General features: G+C 38.1%; 1 protein-coding gene across 1 annotated transcript in view; it reads left to right on the top strand.

The window, feature by feature from the left end:
• The first annotated feature begins 367 nt into the window (after nucleotides 1-367).
• LOC118280286 (scavenger receptor class B member 1) overlaps nucleotides 368-22,819 on the top strand; it is a 45,839-nt gene continuing 23,387 nt past the window's right edge. The window contains exons 1-3 of the mRNA XM_035600253.2: nucleotides 368-720; nucleotides 13,205-13,296; nucleotides 14,495-14,658. Of these exons, the coding sequence (XP_035456146.1) occupies nucleotides 471-720; nucleotides 13,205-13,296; nucleotides 14,495-14,658 (506 nt within the window). The 5' untranslated portion in view covers nucleotides 368-470. The remainder of the gene's footprint in view (nucleotides 721-13,204; nucleotides 13,297-14,494; nucleotides 14,659-22,819) is intronic.

The raw sequence follows: 22,819 nt of genomic DNA, 5'->3' as shown, positions 1-22,819 counted from the left end.
ACCTGAAAAATATAAACGCAATAAGTCACTAATAACATGTAATAATATAGAAATTTCCTTATTCGCACAAACTATCTATAGTCTAAACTAATAACATGTAGAGAAACGATAAGATTGTACGTATGTATGTATGTTTATATGCTAAACAACAACATTATCGACTAATAGGTACCAGTAGCTACAAGATTACTTCTAACTAAACACTCTAAATTCTAACCACAGCAATTAGCTAACAAAACACTCTATTCAAACGTAATTTTAACAAAAAATCCCAACGAAAAAGTCCAAGAAACTTGAATATAAGATAACCTATTTAAATCATATCATAAAAAAAATAAGTATGTATGATGATAACCTCTTGTTTGACCCATCTAACGATCAGTTGCGCGTGAGAGCCAAACGGGAGCGGTCGCGTCCGTTGTCACAAAAAACTCGCTCCGACAAATAATGTTCTAAAAATTACGATAAAAATGGAACACCAAACTTTAGATAAAACAATGTCGACATCACCAATGCTGCCTAAAGAGGGTGGGGATGACAAAATGGTGATTATCACCCCCAATAACGGTGTGGGGAAGATTTTAATTCGGGAGGACACGATTTTAGCCAATTTACACGGTTGTGCCGGGTGCGGGAAAAGTCAGTTCACGTGTGGGGGGGTGAAAAATCAGTGGTCCGTGTTGTGTTGGGGAAAACAATCGGAAAAGAAGTATTATTGTTGTAAGTACGCATTTTTTTTTTTGGTTCTTTTTTGTACCTTTTACCGACGAGCATGCATGAAAAAAATTATGACTGTTAAGTAAGTTAAGTGTGATAAGAAGAAAAATAAGAATAAATTTATTAACGAATTTCACAATCATTATGGTCTTATACTATATCACAATAATTTGTTTAATTTTGGTGTTGTCATCAAGTGTATCGGTAGCCCCCAAACTAGGATAATCCTGTATCTTGGGGACTTGAGTTGAGACATCTTGAGTACATTATTAGGTAGGACTATTGAGTGAATCTAAATAATAGCGAAATTGATAGATATGAAAAGACAAACTAAGTTGAGTTATACAGCAATATGTAGCATGCTAAGTAAGAGCCTGAAAATTAAATAGTACATGGTGCAAAGCTCTTAAATCGCAAAATAAAAATGTTAAAATTTTTCAAATCTTAAAGTAAAACAAAATCACAAAATAAGGCATGGCAAGGACTATATAAGTGATTGAAGAAGCGAAAGAAGGGTGTAAGAACCGTGACAATTGGCGATCCATTGTCTCTGCCTACCCCCATGGGAGACAGGCGTGAGGTTATATATAGTACGCATTTTTATATAAGTATATATATTTTAAACGTTGTCCCACATATTACCTTTTTCTCCTGTGTCGTGGGTGCGTTTACAAACATGCAAGTTGACATACACATGACACCCAGACCCGAAACAACAATATTTGTGGATCACACAAAGAGTTGTTTCTTGCGGGAATCGAAGCCGCGACAAGTTGCTCACCAGCCAGTTGCCTAGCCACCGCGCCAACCGTGCAGTCGGAGATTGCCCCATATATTTGTTTAGGTCTTTAGTAAATGGAATTTTACCTCCTTCTTGATATCAGATCAATTTAATATTTGGTATACACTCATAATTACAAGTTTTTTTTTTTTAAGTGGGAAAATCATCCAATGACTTCTCCCGCCTTTTAGTGTCAGACTCTTATTGACTAAAAACGACCCTTTAACTTCCTTTTCCAATCTTAGAGAACTTTACTCCCTGGGGGCCTACTCCGGTTCTCGAATCCGAAGTTTCGTTTAATCTTCCGCCGTAGGTTTTATTGATTTACTAATAGAATTACTTGAAATAACATTTTATTTCATATCAAAACCTATTTATTTATCTTCATTTCATTCGTTCATTTTTGTTCACGAAAGTTCACAATAAATAATATGCAATCCGCGAAGTTTTTTCGTTTGTTCGTTGAATTAGAGTAGGCCCTTTGTTGCGTTGTCTGTCCGGATCGGTTAATTACAAGATGACAATACAATATTACCAGATTTTTACCACAACTACGTTTATTACGGATTACCTTCAAAGCTTCAAACGTAAGGGCTTCATCGGTAGAATAGAGCTCATTAAAACCGTTTGACATAAAAAATATTTTTTATGTACATATGTGTTATGTCATCTTACTATGTACCTATGGTACTTAACCTTAAGATCCATTCAATAGTTTTTGCGTGAAACAGTGACAAACGTAGGTACATACTTGTTTTAAGTTATTTTAGTTTTAAATTATAGTAAGTAGTACATATTTATTTATTACTTATTTATTTTTTCTTATGAATACTTAATAAATGGTATCTTTTTTCTTTTGAATAAATTATATATCCCCAAAAACATTCGCAATCACTCTCTTACCTACTAAAGCGAAGGTTTATGTGTGTGTATGTTTGTTTCTCAATAACATAAAAACGGCTGAAATAATCAGGATGAAATTTGGTAGATACAGGTGTAGATTATGGTCTAGGATAACGTATATTATAATACCTACTCTGAAGGTTATTTTTAGCTACGATTCGGGTTGTATTGGGTTTACATCTTGATTTTTATTCAAGAGTAAGCCTGCTGTATCGGACATTGATAGACACACCCCCGATTACATGGGACTAATAACATAACTAATGAAAAGTGGGTGTTGCATTGTCTATACGTGCACCTCTGTCTTCACCTTGGAGAAAGCAAAGGCGTGAGTAACGTAACGTTTGATTTAATAAGAATCAAACCCAGAGCTTTATATCCAGCAATAACGCTCGCGAATTACATCATTACTTTTTTAATGTCGCGATAAAGATTTTCGCGAATAGGGTTCCGTGCGTACCAAGGTTAAGTCTTTGACTGCCAATAGAAAACTCTTAAAGGCAAATCCTCCGCTAACGTCGGTCACCGGTGATCATCATTTTTTTTTTTTGAGTGTTGAAAATCATCCTATGACTTCTCCCGCCTTGGGCGAGGCGAGAGGGAGTGTCAGACTCTTACTGACTAAAAACCACCCCGTTCCTTCTCCTGCTTTTCGAGCCGGAGCCCCGGTAAACCCGCTAGGTAGTCCGCAGCTCCGGAACAGGCATCAGCCCTACTGGGCCCCATCTGTGGTGGTCTGATGGCTCTTTGAGGCGCGCGCGGAACGCGACGCGCCGCACGCACGGGACCGGTGATCACCATGGCGTTCAATGTGTTAATTATCCGGAGCTGTGGAGTACCTAGCGGGTTTACCGGGGCTGTGGCTAGAAAAGCAGGAGTAGGAACGGGGTGGTTTTTAGTCAGTAACAGTCTGACACTCGGTAAACGAGCAGACGAATCATCTGATGGTAACCAATCGCCGCCGCACATGGACACTTGAAACAGCTGAGGCATTACAAAGTGCGTTGCCGACCTTTTGGGTGTTAGGAATTAAGGGTTGTTGTTCGGGAATCGGGGATGGAGAAGATTGGGAAGAGGGGAATTAGGCCTCCGATAACCTCACTCACATAACGAAACACAATGCAAGCGTTGTTTCACGTCAGTTTTCTGTGAGGCTGTGGTATCACTCCGGTCGAGCCGACCCATTCGTGCTGAAGCATGGCTTTCCCACACTTCGTCCTCGTCCAAGGCGGGAGAAGTCACATGATCTTCCATCCTTTTAAAGTAATCTTAATTCAGTCAAGTTTTATTTATCATGTATTTTCTTAATGTAGGAACTTAATATTCTTTTTTTATTATGTTTTAATACATACATACGTATACTAATATCCTGATATACATATAAAGTTGAAAAATCTGTTTGTTTAAACGCCCTAACCTCCAGAATTACTGGTTAGACTTGAATAATTAATAATTATTTATTATAATAATAGAATAATTTTGTGTTAAATAGTCCTTTTATTGAGGAAGACTATAGGCGACAACGATTGCTTACCATCAGGTGATCTGTCCGATCGTTTACCGGATTATACCTTAAAAAAATTAATAAATAAATCATTAGGTAGGTACTATAATGATATTCTTTACTAAACCAACGGCTACTAACGCAAGATTAGACAAGGAAAATGGCGTTCGTTTAATGTGATAATTAAAAAGCTTGTCTTTTTATGATCAGTAATAATAACTTTTATGAGAACACTAGCTTCTGCCAGCGGCTTCGCTCGCGTTGCCGTGGGATAAAAAGTAGCCTATGTGTTATTCTAGATCAGTGGTTTCCAACCGGTGGTCCGTGGGCCACTAGAAGTCTGCAAAAGCCAAAAAAAAAACATTAATACCATAGGTCCTCGGTTAATAAAATACCACGGGTATAGCTCAAATTAAATTTATATTAAAGGAGGCAACTGTTTTAAGAAATCCAAAAGTCACTATATTAATGAATGAATGAGAAAATCTTAGTGTTGTTTTTAGACGACATGAAAAAAGTAATAGTATTAGTAGTCCCTAACTTAACAAAAATTACAAAAGTGGCCTTTGACTAGAAAAAGGTTGGGAACTACTATTCTAGATCATAATCTACCCATGTTGCAAACATATCGATCCCTTCAGTCGTGCTGTCATGATTGAGTAACAAACATGTATGTATATTTTTATTAATCACCAACCCGCATTCTCCAAGCGTGGTGATTAATGATTTTATTGTAACTTTTGTGAGACATACTAAATTAGTTATTATGTTATCGGCTTACTCACGTATTGTTTTGACGAGGAACTCGACTAGTTTCAAGCCATGCTAGAGGCTCATATTCATGAGCAGCATTCCGCGACACACGAAAACCTTATCCGTGTGAGAAGAGGCCTTTGGGCAGTAGTGCCCACTTATAAACTATTGATGTAATGTGTGATAATAAAACAAAATCTAATAATACTTTTACCGACTAAGTTATGTTTGCGAGCTTTAAACTAATGATTATAATGATACAGATATATGATGTGAATGTGTAATTATTGATTTATCATTTCTTAGAAATGATTATTTATCTCATAAAGCGTTTGTGTACATAATAAATTATAATATAATGTGCTTGCACAGTCCGTCTGCACGAGTTCATTAGTGTAATCTAAACTAACGTATCTTACTAGTGTCATACAGTGTGGAGATCACTCATATGATTTAAATGAAACTACAAGTATTACTAGTCTACAGAAGCATTTTGCGTTTTCTTTTTCTTCTCCTCTAGTAACATCTTCTGATTTGTTTCGTTGCGGGATCCAAGACAGTCATTCATTTCCCTGGGACGCGCCGGACTTCAGTGTTCCGGTGTTTGCATGGTTGTATCTACTGTAGATCCTGGTGTACAGGAGTTCCAGCGGTATGGGAGGATGTGGCGGGCTTGTGCCAAAAAAAAGTGTACAAAAGCATAATACATCGAAATATTTCAACGAGAATCCGAAAATAAAAAGAAAAATTTCAAATAAAATAAATAAATAAAAATTATAATAACAAGTATTAAATTCTGTGTGAAGCAAATAGCTTCACTAGAGGACTGACCGACAGACAGACGTTATTAATATTATTATACATAATATTTGCTTCGACGTTCAAAAGTGCCTTCCTGGTCTATTTGAAATATGTAAATAATTTTGACTTTGAACAGCTCCATGTTCCTTGACCACAGAAGAGCTGTAAAGTTGTTGGTTGTCTAGGAATGTTACGGACACGCAGTGCTGTTGGTATAATGCCGTATAATTTGTGAAGAGTGTTTAAATTGGCCCAAAGAGAATAATGCACTTTTTGGCTTAACTACTGGGCCTATTTCGCAAATTTTTCGTATATTGTCAGCCAAGATGATAACAAATATGTGGTTTAAATTAAGTCATAAGAGGCTTCCCTACGGTATATACGGACGTTTGTGAGTTTGTATGTGTGTAACTGAATCACGTCAAAACTGCTGAAGCGATTAGGATGACATTTGGAACACAAGTAGATTATGGTCTAGAATAACACGTATTTCGACAAAAATCTGGAGATATGGCTGCAAACTATAATCATCATTTATTTCACGATAAACAAAATATCATTTAAAAAAAAAACAATAACCTTGGCCTTACCGTCGTGAATGAAACAAAATGTCCCTTTCATAAACAACAGCCGATTTACATAAAACCACGACTGTTCAGACAGAAAATATCAAATTCGGTGCAGTCTTTTAGGAGTTACGCATGTTCATACATACATACATACATTTCGGCGTCTCATATTAAAATGTATGAGGACGGGGGCGAGGCTGAACGATAAGGGATCAGGAAGTGTAACATGTCAGGGTAGTTCGCTGATAATGGATGTTTTGACACGCATGCGCGGAACACGTGAGTTTTTTTTTTAAAGATATTGTTTTAGCTTTTCGTTGCTAGAAGGCATACAATATCTCCGATCATAATGGCCAGTCTTGACTCACTAAACTAAATCACTCCGGAGCTGTGGACTACCTAGCGGGTTTACCGGGCTTCCGACTCGAAAAGCAGCAGTAGGAACGGGGTGGTTTTTTTTTAGTCAGTAAGAGTCTGACACTCCCTATCGCTTCGCCCAAGGCGGAAAAAACATTGGATGATTTTCACCCCTTAAGTGGCAAGAGGCAAACCCTCCGCTAACGTGGCGTTTAAAATGTTAAAAATAAAGACTAGCCCACTACGCCTCAAAAAAAAAACCTGGCACTACTGGCTGACTATACAGGGTTAAAGGTCGACCTAAATCCTTTAAGACGTGATAGTTTACATCATTCCTGACTGATTTGACCATGGGACCCCATATCCCAAACTTAACCGTTTTCAAATTATCGGCATTTTAACTTTTTTGATAAAATTTCCCATTTTTTTGGCTATTTTTCCCTTGTTTTGTCTTTGGTGTCAAAATTTTGTTTTGTTTTTGCTTTTTTGTGTAGTAGATTAGTTGCTTTATTATTTTAAACACTAAAACTGTACCTATTTAGTCCGTCAGTTAGGTAATGAAAAAATATTAGACACGTATTTTTTTATTTTGTCATATAAGATAACAATACTTAGTTAAAACGAATCAAAGTTTAGTAGTGGGAGCTAACTACGTCACTATTCAGTATAAAACGTACTTAAAAGTGACGTCACGCGATATTTCAAATCGATATATCTTCGAAAGTATTAATGTTTCCGTAAGAAAATAAAAACTACGTGTGTACTATTTTAAAACAATCTACAAGACGGACATTACAATAAAAGATAGTCATCTACCCTATTGAGCCCGAGATTCACTTGTTTCGTATCGAAATCAAAGAAAGTAATACTTATGTTAATTAATGTAAAATAATACTGACGAGTACATTGACACTATTTGGCCACGCGCTATCGGGCTAGAGGTCGGCTCAAGTAAATACTTGCATAATTATATGGTATATATGTATGTATGTTTGTCCGTATTTCCACACTAACCTATTTCCTACTTTAAAGTGATTTGCTTGTGATAGGGACGCAGTAAGAAATTGATCGAAGTTCTGTGATGTGACATAAAATCAGTGATGGGTATAGGTAGTGCTTATTAGCTTATACTTTGAAGAACAGAGAAAAAAAACTGACACTGTGGAGTGTGGGAGAGCCATGCTTTCATTCACGAATGGGTTACAGGCTCGACCAAGTTATACCACGGCCTCATAGAAAACCACGTGAAACAACGCTTGCGTTGTGTTTCGTTGTATGAATGAGGTTACTGGAAATACTTGTATATTGCCCCCTAAACCTTCCCAATCCCCGATTCCCGAACAACAACCCTTAACTTCCTAAAGGTCCCAAAAATCATTCGGCAACGCATTTGTAACGCCTCTGGTGTTTCATTGTCCATGGGCGAATACGAAATTGCTTACCATCAGGTGATACGTCTGCTTTTACCGTACCGTGGCGTATTTCATAAAAAACGGTCACTTCCTTAGTACCATATTTTTCCCGGACAACAGATAAATACATTAAACAATACGTTATTTCGAATAAGTTCGTGTTGTTTATTTAAATTGTTTGCGAATAGACATGACATAACACAGTTGTTACGACTATCAACTTTTCTGAATTATATTATATAAAAAACTAAAACGGTAAAAGAAAAATTGATTCAGTGAATATTGTTGTAACAAATATTTATGGTATTTCCAAACACGATTTAATCAGATGTCCGGGACCTTATATCTAGTATTAAAGAAGTTTCCGTTTCTTTTCTCTGTTTAAAGTTTAGGTTAATAAGCACTACCTATTATTCCCATACCTATGAGATGTAAAAATAAAGTTAATAATAAATAAGCTTATTTGACTTATTACGAACCCGGTTATATTTTATAGGGGTCTGAGTTATTAAATGCTAAGACCCTTCATAACCGTGAGGTGTGCAACCTCAGGGAATATTTCTGAAAGTAAACGAGGGTATGCATCGAAAAAAAAAGTAGCAGCAGTGGACAATGGATTCACTCCACTATCTTTAGCAAAAGAGAACTGGCGCAAAAAGTGGTATTAAGCATATTTGTCAATGACCGCAAGGAGGTATGGCATAGCAAGGAGCTCCACGGACGCTGTCTTCCGGGCCCTTCATGGACCCAGTGTAGATTTTCTGACGTCCGTATCTTGGCTACGATCAGTAATCTCTTTGGTGAAACTGAAGGATTTGGCTGTGCAATTATGGACGAAGTTATCAATACGAATAACTACGGACATATATTATTAAGGATGGTCAGACCGTTGACATATATCGTATCGAAATCAAAGAAAGTAATACTTATGTTAATTAATGTAAAATAATACTGAGGAGTACATTGACACTATTTGGCCACGCGCTATCGGGCCAGAGGGCAGCTCAAGTAAATACTTGCATAATTATATATTATATGTATGTTTGTCCGTATTTCCACACTAACCTATTTCCTACTTTAAAGTGATTTGATTGTGATAGGGACGCGGTAAGAAAATTGATCGAAGTTCTGTGATGTGACATAAAATCAGTGATGGGTATAGGTAGTGCTTATTAGCTTATACTATCATCAACTGACACTGTGGAGTATTGTAGAGCCATGCTTCGGCGCGAATAAACCGGCTCGACCGGAGTAATACCACGGCCTCTCATGATAACCGATCGTGCAACGCTTGCGTTGTGTTTCGATGTATGAATCGAGGTTACTGGAGGCCCATTCCCCATGACGAGATACCCGATTCCCGAACAACAACCCTTAATTTCCTAACCCCCAAAAAGCCGGCAACGCATTTGTAACGCCTCTGGTGTTTCAAGTGTCCATGGGCGACGGTGATTGCTTACCATCAGGTGATACGTCTGGTCGTTTACCGTACCGTGGCGTATTTCATAAAAAAAAGACTTCCTTAGTACCATATTTTTCCCGGACAACAGATAAATACATTAAACAATATGTTATTTCGAATAAGTTCGTGTTGTTTACTTAAAGTTTGCGAATAGACATAACATAACACAGTTGTTACGAATATCAACTTTTCTGAACTATATTATATAAAAAACTAAAACGGTAAAAGAAAAATAAGACGCAGTGAATATTGTTGTAACAAATATTTATGGTATTTCTAAACACGATTTAATCAGATGTCCGGGAAAAATATATCTAGTATTAAAGAAGTTTCCGTTTCTTTTCTCTGTTTAAAATTTAGGTTAATAAGCACTACCTATTATTCCCATACCTATGAGATGTAAAAATAAAGTTAATAATAAATAAATTTATTTTATCGTTGACTTAATTAATGTCTTATACTTATGCATTATGTTTTTAACTATCCACATTAGCTACAAATAACTTGAGTGAACCAGTTGTTATTTAGATATAATAATATGTATGTTTTCTGAATAAATTATTTAACGAATATAATATGTATTAACTTTAAATCTGAATGCATTAAGTCGGAGAACCACGCTTCGGCACGAATGGATTGACTCGACCGGAGTGATACCACGGCCTCACAGAAAACCGACGTGAAACAACGCTTGCGTTGTATGACTGTGTTACCGGAGTTACCCAATTACTCCTAACCCAATCTTCCCAATCCCCGATTCGTGCGTTTACAAACATACAAATTCACACACTATTATATTATGACACCCAGACCCGAAACATCAATTTATATATCACACAAAGAGTTGCTCCGTGCGGGAATCGCACTCATAATTCTACTGTTTACTGAAAATAATGTGTTTGTTATGTTTACACACGAACCGACAGACCTTATGTTAAATTAACACTTTAGGGCCGGAACATTTTTCATCTATATGATAATAGGTTCATTATATACAAATGACATACATACATATCGTCACGCCTTTAGTCCCCGAAGGGGTAGGCAGAGGTGCACATTATTACACGTAATGCCACTGTGTACAGCCACTTTTCCCAATTTATGTTGTAAGTCCCATGTAATAAATAGGTGGTGAGCCTATTGTCATATACCGGGCACATTCCAGACTCCATGCTACTACTGAGAAATTTTCGAAAATCCGAAAATGGCCCAGTAATACTTCGCCCGACCCGGGAATCGAACCCGAGACCCCTTGCCCGGCAGTCGCACTTGCAACCACTAGGCCAATCGGCGTCGCCCATGGACACCCGAAACACCAGATGCGTTACAAGAGTAAGTGCGTTGCCGGCCTTTTGGTGAATCGGGGATTGGGAAGATTGGAAAAGGGGGTAATTGGGCCTCCGGTAACTTTAGTCACACAACGCTAGCGTTGTTTCTCGTTGGTTTTCTGTGAGGCCGTGGTATCACTCCGGTGGAGCCGGTCCATTCGTGCCGAAGCATGGCAATCCCACACATAAACAAAGTTCGACTGTACAGTTAAATCGTACAGCCGCTATTTAAAAGTCAAAAGAAGGCACATTTGAACGTCAAAGCAAATATAATAATATTAATAACGTCTGTCTGTCAGTCAGTCCTCTAGTTGCTCTATTTGCTCGTTCCAAAGTGTAGATTCCTATGGAGAAGAACGAGCAAGAATCTCCTGTCAATTAATTGTCAACTGTGAATTAATAAATCATTTGAAACGTGATTACCTATACATATATTATTATTTTGTTGACCTCTAAATATAAATATAAAGAATTATTACTTTTTTTACTGATAACAGAAAGATCATACGATCTTGTTTATAAAATGTTTAAACTAAATAAGTAATGTCTCGTTTATTGAGCGCAACTTGTCACGTTTTAGGTTTGATTCTCGGGTAATGCAAAGCGGAATTGGAGATTATTTCGATTTTATGAACGGTTGGCAATAGACTCACCCCCTATTACATGGGACCCACAACATAACTGGTGAAATGTGGGTATTACATTGTGTAATCGTGTGTCTCTGATTACCTTAGAGATTAAACGCCGAATACTCAAACGCTACTCAATTTTAAGTTGTACTTAAATGTCGTGCTATCTCTGTCATTTTATAAAGAATTGATAGTGACAGAACTACATTTGAGAGCGTCTCAAAATTGAGTAGCGTTTGAGTATTCGCGCATAAGACCAGTAGGTGTGACAGTAGTTAACGCTGTCATTTGATCAAAGCAAGCATACGTCGCAGAAAAATAAGTGGACTTAATGTTGCCGTTTCGTGAACAGTTTTCGTTGTTTCTAAGCAAGATACAAGCATTTAGTAAGACGCTTCAAAGAGTCTTCAGACCACTACAGATGGGGCCCACCAACACAAATGGAAATTGTACGTTTTGTTACGGTTAATTTTGTAAGTAAAGCAAATTCTAGTAGTTCAGAGATTTTTTTATTGAGATATCAGTAAACTGGCTGCCGTGCAACGGGTAGCGGGTTCGATTCCCGCACGGAGCAACTCTTTGTGTGATCCACAAGTTGTTGTTTTGGGTCTGGGTGTCATGTGCATGTGAACTTGTATGTTTGTAAACGCACCCACGACACAGGAGAAAATTCTAATGTGGGGCAACGTTTTAATTAAAAAAAAAAAATAATAATATTCTTGGCTAGTTGTTCCAATACTGTAGGGTAACTCCGGTTCTCGAATCCGAAGTTTCATTTAATCTTCGGCCGTAGGTTTTATTGATTTACTTTTAATTTCATATCAAAACCTATTTATTTATCTTTATTTCATTCGTTCATTTTTGTTCACAAAAGTTCGCAATAAATAGAATTGTACGTAGTATGCAATCTGCGAAGTTTTTTCGTTCGTTCGTTGAATTAGAGTAGGCCCCCTGGTCTTGTAATGAATTTTGACAACATTGACAAGTTACTATGCCCCTTTTAGTTTTTTTTATTAATATGCCCTGCATTAGGATTTTCTCCTGTGTCGTGGGTACGTTTACAAACATACAAGTTCACATACACATGACACCCAGACCCGAAACAACAATTTGTGGATCACAGAAAGAGTTGCTCCGTGCGGGAATCGAACCCGCTACCCGTTGCGCGGCAACCAGTTGCCCAGCCACCGCACCAACCGTGCAGTCAGTTTACATTTCCTTCGCGGCATGCGCTGCCATCGTTCATTTTATTCTATCGCCTCTATACACTACGCACATAGCTACCCAATACGTAAACGGATGCGTTCCTAAGTAATTACAAAATATACCAGAGACTAATAATTACCGATTAATTTCTATCTGCTGACGTCCACATATTGTGCTCAGATGAGCATGAACACTGACCTTCGGAGCTGGACTTAGCTCTTCAGTAATTATAGTCCGCACAATCTAAGATATCAACTCTGACAATTGCCATGTAGTGAGAGGTAGGTAAATAAGATCGGTTGCTGTTTGTGAGCGATTCCTAAATCATTTTGCGTTTAAATATTAGTCATGAAGCAAATACAGATGTCATAACTGGATTTCCCTTTAACATAATGCTTTACACTTTACGGGGAGCGTGGGGGGAGCACGAAGTTACAAACCACGCCCCTCTCTATATTTCAAGAGGTATAGGCAGTTCCATTCTACAGACAATGCCAATTGTCCTCATTGTAATGTGCCAGCATAGGCGTTATAAGTGCGTTGCCAGCCTTTTGGGGGTTAGGAATTTAAGGGTTTTGGGGAATCAGGGATTGGAAAGATTGGAAAGGGGGTAATTGGGCCTCCGGTAACCTCACTCACACAACGCAAGCGTTATTCCACGTCGGTTTTCTGTGAGGCCGTGGTATCACTCCGGTCGAGCCGGCCCATTCGTGCAGAAGCATGGCTCTCCCACACTTAAACTATATTTGCAATATATAATTTTGTATGTCTGTTTGTTTCAGTATTGCTCCTGATTTCTACAACGTTCGTTCTGAGTATGATTGGGACGATATTTTTCTGTTTTACAAACACAATCAACGATGCCATACTCTCAGTAAGTACATTTTCTATCAATTAAATACAACTGTGTCTACTGATCCGCATCATACGGACTGCATCATCAGCAATGTCTACACGTGATGCGTACTGATGATGTCCTACGGAATACACGGTTGGCTTGGTGGCTGGGCAACCGGCTGCCGTGCAACGTGTAGCGGTTCGATTCCCGCACGTAACAACTCTTTGTGTGATCCACAAATTGTTGTTTCGGGTATGGGTGTCATGTATATGTGAACTTGTATGTTTGTAAACGTACCCACGACACAGGAGAAAATCCTAGTGTAGGATGCTTTTTTTTTTAACAAGAAAAAAGAAATGTCGTTGCCAAATATCCAAGTGAAAATGACATCGGCAATCTGATTGCTGATACTCGCGTCGGCAATCCAAAAATTAATCCGTTTGATGCCATCCATCTTTAGGGAACAGAGAGTAAAGTTCCCTAAGAAATGGAGGATCCTCCGACCAGGCGAGGTGATCGTGCCTGGCGGGCTTTCTGCCCAACTGTTGATCGTTGGGATTTTCTATCCATGTTAATTCGCATGTAAACTTCACATGTGCGATGCAGGATATTTATGACGTTATCCGTTGATTTGCTCGTCGATAGTCTATGTGCGACTTCTGTCATCAGAATCTGTCACTTGTCACTTGTCAGAGTGTCGCCATACATCCGATAAGTACGATGCGTATGATGCGGGTCTGTGGATGCTTACCATTAACACGCTTTTATTAAATCGACCTGTAAACGAACTATGTAATAAAATCTAAGAATCTGAATGACTCACACTGCTAATTGTTTATCATCATGAAACTTGGCAATTATACAGTATGGAGATCACTCATAGTCCACAGAAGCATGATACATATACTAAATATTTCAACGAAAATATATATATTTTTTATCCTAGTGTCCGTCTTGTAGATTATTTTAAAACACGTATTTTTATTTTCTTACGGAAACAAATACTTTCGAAGAAATATCGCGTAACGTCACTTCTAGGTACGTTTTATACGCACTCCTAAACTTTGATTTGTTTTATCTAAAGTATTGTTATCTTATATGACAAAATAAAAAATACGTGTCTAATATTTTTTCATTATGTAACAGACGGACTAAATAGATTTCTAATTTTCATAGCCCGTCATCATCCCTATTGGAAGGAAGGTTAAGCTAAATATCGTTATTTTGTTCACAGAGCATGGTGATTCGGAATAATTCTCTAGCGTTCAAAATTTGGAAGCGGCCTGATGTGCAGCCCCATATGAAGGTACACATCTTCAATTACACGAATTGGGAGAGAGTCAAGGAAGGGCTGGATGAGAAACTGCACGTGGAAGAAGTCGGACCTTATGTTTACTCGTAAGTAACTAATTATTAAAACTAATTGGGTACTATCCTCGGTCAAAAATAAATTATTACAACTTTTCAATACAATAAATTATTAAAAAATAATCACAATCTCATTCATAAATTTGATGAACTATTTAATTTTCGATTTTTTCTAGCTAAATTTCTAGAAATAAGTCTGCTATTTGACGTCAAAAACTTATGACGTCATAATGCACTATTTCATACAAAGTTCATAGAAAATATCGTTTTTGACGTTTCGAAAAAAGTATTGTATTTGACTAGTAGGAAAGTAGCCAATTATTAATAGTATAACGCCTTCGGACCAACACATCAATATAAACTGCACACGGAGAAGGTTTGAGCATTAATCATCAACGCCCTTCCTCTCTCCTATTTTGCTGTGCCCGACAGGGTCCATAATTGTGACTAAATACTGTATTTTCCAACACCTGTGTACATTATGGATGCAATACCTAAATACTTGAATACTTGCTCAAGACGTGTATAAAGCACAAATAAAATTATAACGCAAAAATTTTATTACTTGGCTACTAATAAAACGACCATGTTTAATAAAGAATAACTCTGAACAGACTAAGATTTGGAACTTGGCGCCATAGTAACTTTTATTCAGCTCAAAATTACCTATCCAATGATGTAACACACATAGCTATTGGAAGGTGGGACCAGGATTTGCATCCTCCTTTAAATGACAAGTTAATTGCTGGGTTGAACGGTGCGTGTTATACAACGTGTAACCAAAAGTGGGTACCTATACATATCAATTGCACGGTTTCTAGATAACATAAAAAACGATACGAGAAGGGTTTTTTAAACTAATGTTTTCATGGTACTACTAAGTTATGAATTGTTCCAATCGCGCCGGCGCTCGAATCAAAATTAGATAGATAGATACTAGGCGATCAGATTGACAGAAAATGTTTCATAATATTAGCGAGTGATCCCTATAGTGTTGTGACACGTTTGTATGATTTGAAATCAAGAACTATGCGATACCAAGTATTTGGTACTAATTTTTTTTAAACGAATTTTAAGCTGATGCTTTGTGTAGAGATTCTATTCAACCTGTATTCATCAGGGCTTCTTGATGTATATGGGTATTTTGTTACACGTTGTATGTCCTTAAAAGCTTCAGGTAGATTATCAAGCCTTTCAAAGAGCATTGCTACCTAATCTCTGCCTAATGTGTCCTTATTCACCCGGAGCTGCGGACTACCTAGCGGGTTTACCGGGGCTCCGGCTCGAAAAGCAGGAGTAGGAACGGGGTGGTGTTTAGTCAGTAAGAGTCTGACACGACGACGGCGAAAGAAGTCATTAGATTATTTTCCCCCCTTAAAAAAAAATAAAGTCCTTATTCACGTTTTAATACACCCGCGAGAAGACTAGAGTTAGTGATCAATAAGCCATCTTATGTACAGAATAGATACTTATGGTGTTGTGAACTATGTCCCAACGAAGCATCGAACCCACGATATTGCGGTATCATTTCCGCTCGATATGATGTTCAAGGTTGGTAGTTACAACATTGTGGTAGTTTACTAATAGTTAGTTAGTTAACATCACGCTTTTTGTTTCTTGGAGGGGTGAGCAGGTGTGTTTTGAATATAAGGGAAGCATTCTGCCTCGTAGGTTGAGTGGTCGCAAGTTCAACTACCGGGCAAGGGATCTCAAAGTCAAAGTCAAAATTGTTTATTTCAAGTAGACCGGGAAGGTACTTTTAAACGTCAAAGCAAATATTATATGTAATAGCAGGTTTCTTATAATTTCACAATGTTTTCCTTCACCGTTTGTCAGTGGTGTCTAAATAATCTTAAAAACTACATATAACTCGGAAAAGGTCACATTGGTACTTGCCGTTGGTAGGTTTAGAACCCGCATCCTCATGCATGAGAAGCGGACCACCACAACGGTTAGTATGCCTTAGGGATAATATAGCTCTGGTTTACAGCTATATCTAGGCCATATTGTGGGCTCGCCATGCTTCGGCACGAATGGGCCGGCTCGACCGGAGTGATACCATGGTCTCACAGAAACCGACGTGAAACAACCACACAGTTGAATTTCACCATGTGAATGAGGTCACTGCAAACTCCCCTAAGTCCTCCACGTAACGTTTTACGTGGAGGACTTAGGGGTCGTGTTGAGATTTGGGGATGAAGAGTCGTTACTCTTCATCCCCAAATCTCCAACACGACCCGAAAATCAAACCCGACACAAATTAATTACGAATTCTCATTTATTTATCAATATCTACATTATTTATTTAATAAATTGCATTTGTTATGTACTTACTCATTTATTAAGTTCATAGGGCAAGTTATACGAGGGCGGGTCAATAAGTCCGTGACTTTTTGAATAAAATACAGGATTTCGGATATTTTTTAATTTTATTTTTCAACCTACTCTCCTTGAAGATCCACACACTCTGTCCAAAGATTCTGCTATTTTTTTATCCCTTCCAAAAATATGATTTCTCGAAGTCATCAAAATGAGCATTAGTTTGTGAAATGATTTCATATTTGGACTCAAATTTCTTTCCACCAAGCCACTTCTTTAAGTTTGGGAACAGGAAATAGTCATTTGGGACTAAATCCGGAGAATAGGGTGGATGAGGTAGCAATTCGTAGCCCAATTCTTGAATTTTCGACAATGAAACTGCACAAGTGTGCACCCTTGCATTGTCCTGTGAAAAAGAACTTTCTTCTTGGTCAAATGCGGTCGTTTTTTTTTAAACTCACATTAAATTGACCCAATATGTTTTCAAAATATTCACCATTTATTGTTTTACCCTTTTGAAGGTAGTCCACAACATGGATAATGCCGCGTGCATCCCAAAAAACGGTCGCCATGACTTTATTGGCTGACAAACCCACCTTGGCCTTCTATGGGGCCGATTCACCCCGAGAAACCCACTGTTTTGGGTGGTGGTGTGTTGTAGTGGATCCATGTTTCGTCCACGGTTATGAAACGATGCAAAAACTCGTCCATATTACGGTTGAACAACGCCAAACACGCTTGCGAAGTTGTCACACGTTTGCGTTTGTAGTCGATTGTGAGCAATCGCGGCACCCATCTTGCGGAATGCTTTCTCATAGCCAAGTGATCATTTAAAATTGTAACCACTGAGCCATATGAGATGCCTATGGCTTCCACAATCTCTCTCACTTTCAATCTCCGATCGGCCAACACCATATTGTGGATTTTTTCAATGATTTCGGGTGTAGAGACGTCAATTGGGCGTCCAGAACGTTCAGCATCTTCCGTGCTCCTTAGGCCACAACGAAATACTGTGAACCATATTTTTACCATTTAAATTGATGGTCCAGAGTCCCCGTAATATTTATCAAGCTTAGCCTTGGTTTGCGTGATGGTTTTTTTCTCAAAAAATAATGCTTAATGAACACACGAAAATCACTTCTTTCCATTTTCTTTAAATTACGCGGTAGTCTGCTCAATCAATGGCTCTCAAAAACAAACCTAAAGCCGAAGCTTCTTCAAATTTTGCCAGAAGTCAACTGATAGATGCTTGTAGACAGGAGCAATGTTGTCCTTTTAATTAAATAACAAGAAATAAAAAAAGTCACGGACTTATTGACCCGCCCTGGTATATAAAAATATAACAATTGTTATCTGTACAACGAGTTATCGGTCGGGCAGAACTCCTGCGCAGACTGTCGACGCGTGATCATGTTATATTTAATCTGTGACTTTAATGAATTAAAAAGAATGTATGTCTCGTTGGTTGAGTAGTTGTAAATGAGACTTTCGAAAAGAAAACCGCGCGGAAACAGCTAGTATAATATATATCTGGAATTACTGGTAATAAAATATATTTTACCGGCTTAAACCTTAAAAACAATTAATACATATACCATTAGGATTTTCCCCCTTAAAAAAAACAGTATATTATAATCGACTATTAATTAGTATATTATGATTGCCTGCTTCATTGGTCGAATGGTCGCAAGTATGACTAGGGGTCTCGGGTTCCTCTCTTGATTCCCGGATCAGGCAAACAATTGTTAGGCTTTTTTCGGTATGTGGAAAATTTGTCAATAGTAGCACGGATTCTGAAATTGTGCCCCGTATATGGCAATAGGCTCACCCCCTATTACATGAGACTTATAACACATATGGTGAAAAGTGGGTGTACATTGTATAGCCGTAAGTAAGCGGTATTACGTACCCGTAATATACGCCTCTGCCTGCCTTCGAGGATAAAAGGCGTGACGTTTCATATAGTACTAGCGGACCCGACAGACGTTGTCCTGTCTACACGTCTTTAATTTGAAAATTTGTCGGATCCAATGTAAAACATTCCAAAATCAACAACTACTAATAAATTAAAAATTAATTAAAAAACATTGTCCAGCGGACAAAATTGTGAATCTAAACCATTCTCAGATCCCCTTGAACACACACAAAAAATTTCATCAAAATCGGTCCAGTCGTTTAAGAGAAGTTCAGTGACATACACACTTACAGAAGAATTATATATATAAATATAATTATTATGTACTAATTAATGCTTAATAATTAGATTTGCAAGTGCGTGCGTTCATTCATAAATAAGTTAAAATGTATGTATGTATGTAATGTATTATCGGACAAAGTCTAATGACGTGCTCACACATATATATAGGTACATAGATATTGTTTACTTGCTTGTACATAACTGCTTATCTCCGGAAAAGCCAAGAATGAGCAATCGGATCAAGTATTTTGTTATAACGACCAATTAGCTTCATACTCATGTCCCTGGGACGCGCCGGACTTCAGTGTTCCGGTGTTTTCATGGTTGTATCTACTGTAGATCCTGGTGCACAGGAGTTGCAGCGGTATGGGAGGTTGTGGCCGGCTTGTCCCATTAAGAAAAAAAGCACATACATGTGGCGACGCTTGTCAAGTAACAGATGACGATCGACGAACAAATCGATCGATTTAAGTTTGGGAGAGCCATGCTTCGGCACTGCTGGGCCGGCTCGACCGGATTGATACTACGGCCTCACAGAAAACCGATGTGAAACAACGCTTGCGTTGTGTGAGTGTTACCGGAGATCCAATTACCCCCCTTCCCAATACCCGATTTTTTTTTATTAGGATTATTAGTTTGTTTTCATGTTTTTGGTTTTAATAGAGCATTTTTGGTTTTAATAATGAATGTTACTAATAAAAAATATTAAAATGGTGTAAACAGTTCTAAATTACGTGAAAACGCAACAAAATGTTGTTCCTATTCACCCCTGATTTGTTTCTATTCACCCCGTTTTACGTTACGTCAGTATCACAACAACGCCACGCCTTTTATCCCCGAAGGAGTAGGCAGAGGTGCACATTACGGCACGTAATGCCGCTATACAATTTAGGTACACCCACTTTTCACCATTTGTGTTATAACTCCCATGTAATAGGGGGTGATCCTATTGCCATATACTGGACACATTTTCAGACTCCGTGCTACTACTGAGAAATTTTCGAAAAAAGGCCCAATAATACTTTGCCCGGCCCGGGAATCGAAACCGAGACCCCTTGTCCAGCAATCGCACTTGTGACCACTCGACCAACGAGGCAGTCAGTATTACTTAACATAAAAAAAGTAAGACGTGACGTGATGTTAGATTATATGTTACGTCAACATGTCTAGTGACGTCAGACGTTGTAACTTTGTCAATAAATAAATAGTTAATTATAGTATTAATGATATTAATTAATGAGATTAATCATTACTAAGTACTTTACAGTTATTTACTTGTGTGGGGAAAAGGAAAAGTCCACTGCTGGACTATGTACCTCCTCTACGTAAGAGGGGTTTAAATAATAACTTTCGTGAGACATACTAAATTGATTATTATGTTATCGGCTTACTTACGTAATTGTTTGACGAGGAACTCGACTAGTTTCAAGCCGTTTTAGAGGCTCATATTCATGAGCAGCATTCCGCGACACACAACGCGGTGACTTTCCAAACTGCTAGGGAGTGGAATTCCTTGCCGGAGTCTGTGTTTCCTGATGGGTATAACCTGGGTGTCTTCAAAGCCCGAGTGAATAGGTTGCTTATGGGCAGACGTGCTCCATCGTAGGCAGCATCATCACTTACCACCAGGCGAGATAGCGGCCAAATTTTATTTTTTCATTTTCTTTTAGTTTTATCATCAAGTCGTTCAGACTAGAGAGTGAGCAATATTCCGAATTCGGCGCCAAAAATCCGCCATTTTGTTATTTTGATATATTCAGTACACTTCACAGTAAATACGACTCTAACGAAACCTCTCAAGCTGAAATCCATCAAGCCGTTTAGGCTGCAAAGCGTGCCAAACAATTATACGTACGTACATACTCTCGAAAAACATAACCCTCCTTCTGGTGCAGTCGGGTAAAAATTAATTGCTTGCCGGGGGCGATCTCCTGTTAAATCCATCCCTGCCTTATAGGAATGAGAGACGTGATGTCATGTCAGTAGACTTTTCGTCCATAATATGGGTGGGGAACATCAATACAGCAATTCTGTAACCTCCCATAGTCCAATACAATAGTCTGCACCATTGTTTACCCCATTTATGGTGATTACCCCACTTATGTTTTATTACACCAGTGATAACACCCGAAATACACCCATAAAACGATAGATATCGTATTAATTTTATGTTTTGTCTGATGTAACGTCAGCTTTTCGGGCTAAGGGGGTAAGCAGAAGTGTACATATAGCCAAGTTTTCGGTAGTTTTGTTGTTAATTCTAAGTGTGGGAGAGCCAGAATTCGGCACGAATGGGCTGACTTGACCGGAGTGATAACACGGCCTTACAGAAAATCGACGTGAAACGACGCTTGCGTTGTGTGAGTGAGTTATTCTAGACACCCAATTCTTCCCGTTCCCAATCTTCCCAAACCCGATTCCCCAACAACCCTTAAATATCAAACCCCCAAAAGGCCGACAACGCACTTGTAATGCCACTGGTGTTTCGGGTATCCATGGGCGGCGGCGATTGCTTACCATCAAGTGATCCGTCTGCTAGTTTACTGGCTTATACCATAAAAAAGAGCTAAAAAAATTAGGTTCTAAATGTCTTGTGGTTACTTTTTTTTTCGAACCTCTATGTGATAAAACTTCAATTTATCGGCTTTTTGATCCTAGACGTAATTTTGACATACATTTAAACAGTTTTTTTTTTATGTTATAAGCCGCTAAACGAGCAGACGTATCACTTAATGGCACGCAATCGCCGCCGCCCATGGACACCCGAAACACCAGAAGCGTAACAAGTGCGTTGCCGGCCTTTTGGGGTTTGGAATTTAAGAGTTATTGGGAATCGGGGATTGGAAAGATTGCAAATTACCAATTGGGCCTCCGGTAACCTCACTCACACAACGAAATACAACGCAAACGTTTTTTCACATCGGTTTTCTGCGAGCCGGCCCAGCAGCGCCGAAGTATGGCTCTCCCACACTTAATGCATTCAGATTTAAAGTTACTACAACAAGTTCTAGAGAACTATTATTTAATACAATATACATAATTTATTCACAAAACGTATATATTATTATATTATCTAAATAAAAACTAGTTTATTCAAGTTATAGCTGTCAATAATTAAAATAATATGTTTACCATAGTTATTAGTTGCGCATTAAACTGAATATCAACTCAATATGCATATAAGGTATTAATCTAAATAATCAATTCAAGGATAAAAATAAAGCTAGATATATTTTTTACTCTATTTTTACACCTCATATGTCAACTGGTGGTTCGTTCAATTCTAGCTGGGTATTTGAGAGAAAGAAAGAAAGAAAAATCATGTAACGGGTGATTTTTTTAATGGTTAGGATTTGATTTTCGAAAAAATCGATCGAAGCCACGGTAAACCCGCTAGGTAGTCCGTAGCTACGGCGCATTCCAATAACCTACCAGCGGTAGAATTTTGACACATTTTGTATGGAGCTTATGTCAAAATTCAACCGCTGGTAGGCAAATCTACCGATCGGTAGGTTATTGGAATGCGCCGTTAATCGACTTGCGTGCGTTTCATTAGACTGTTTAAATGCTGTTTGGTCATCTCATGTCAAGTCATGAGACATTATGGTATGATTTCACAATTTTAAAATGAATATTCTATGGTTGCTAATTGTTTAAGTAAAAACCCAGTGTAAA

The sequence above is a fragment of the Spodoptera frugiperda genome, chromosome 21 (genome assembly GCF_023101765.2).
Source record: "Spodoptera frugiperda isolate SF20-4 chromosome 21, AGI-APGP_CSIRO_Sfru_2.0, whole genome shotgun sequence".
Classification (NCBI taxonomy): Eukaryota; Metazoa; Arthropoda; class Insecta; order Lepidoptera; family Noctuidae; genus Spodoptera; species Spodoptera frugiperda.
Note: the sequence above shows the minus strand (reverse complement) of the source record. Positions and strands in the feature narration are given on the sequence as shown.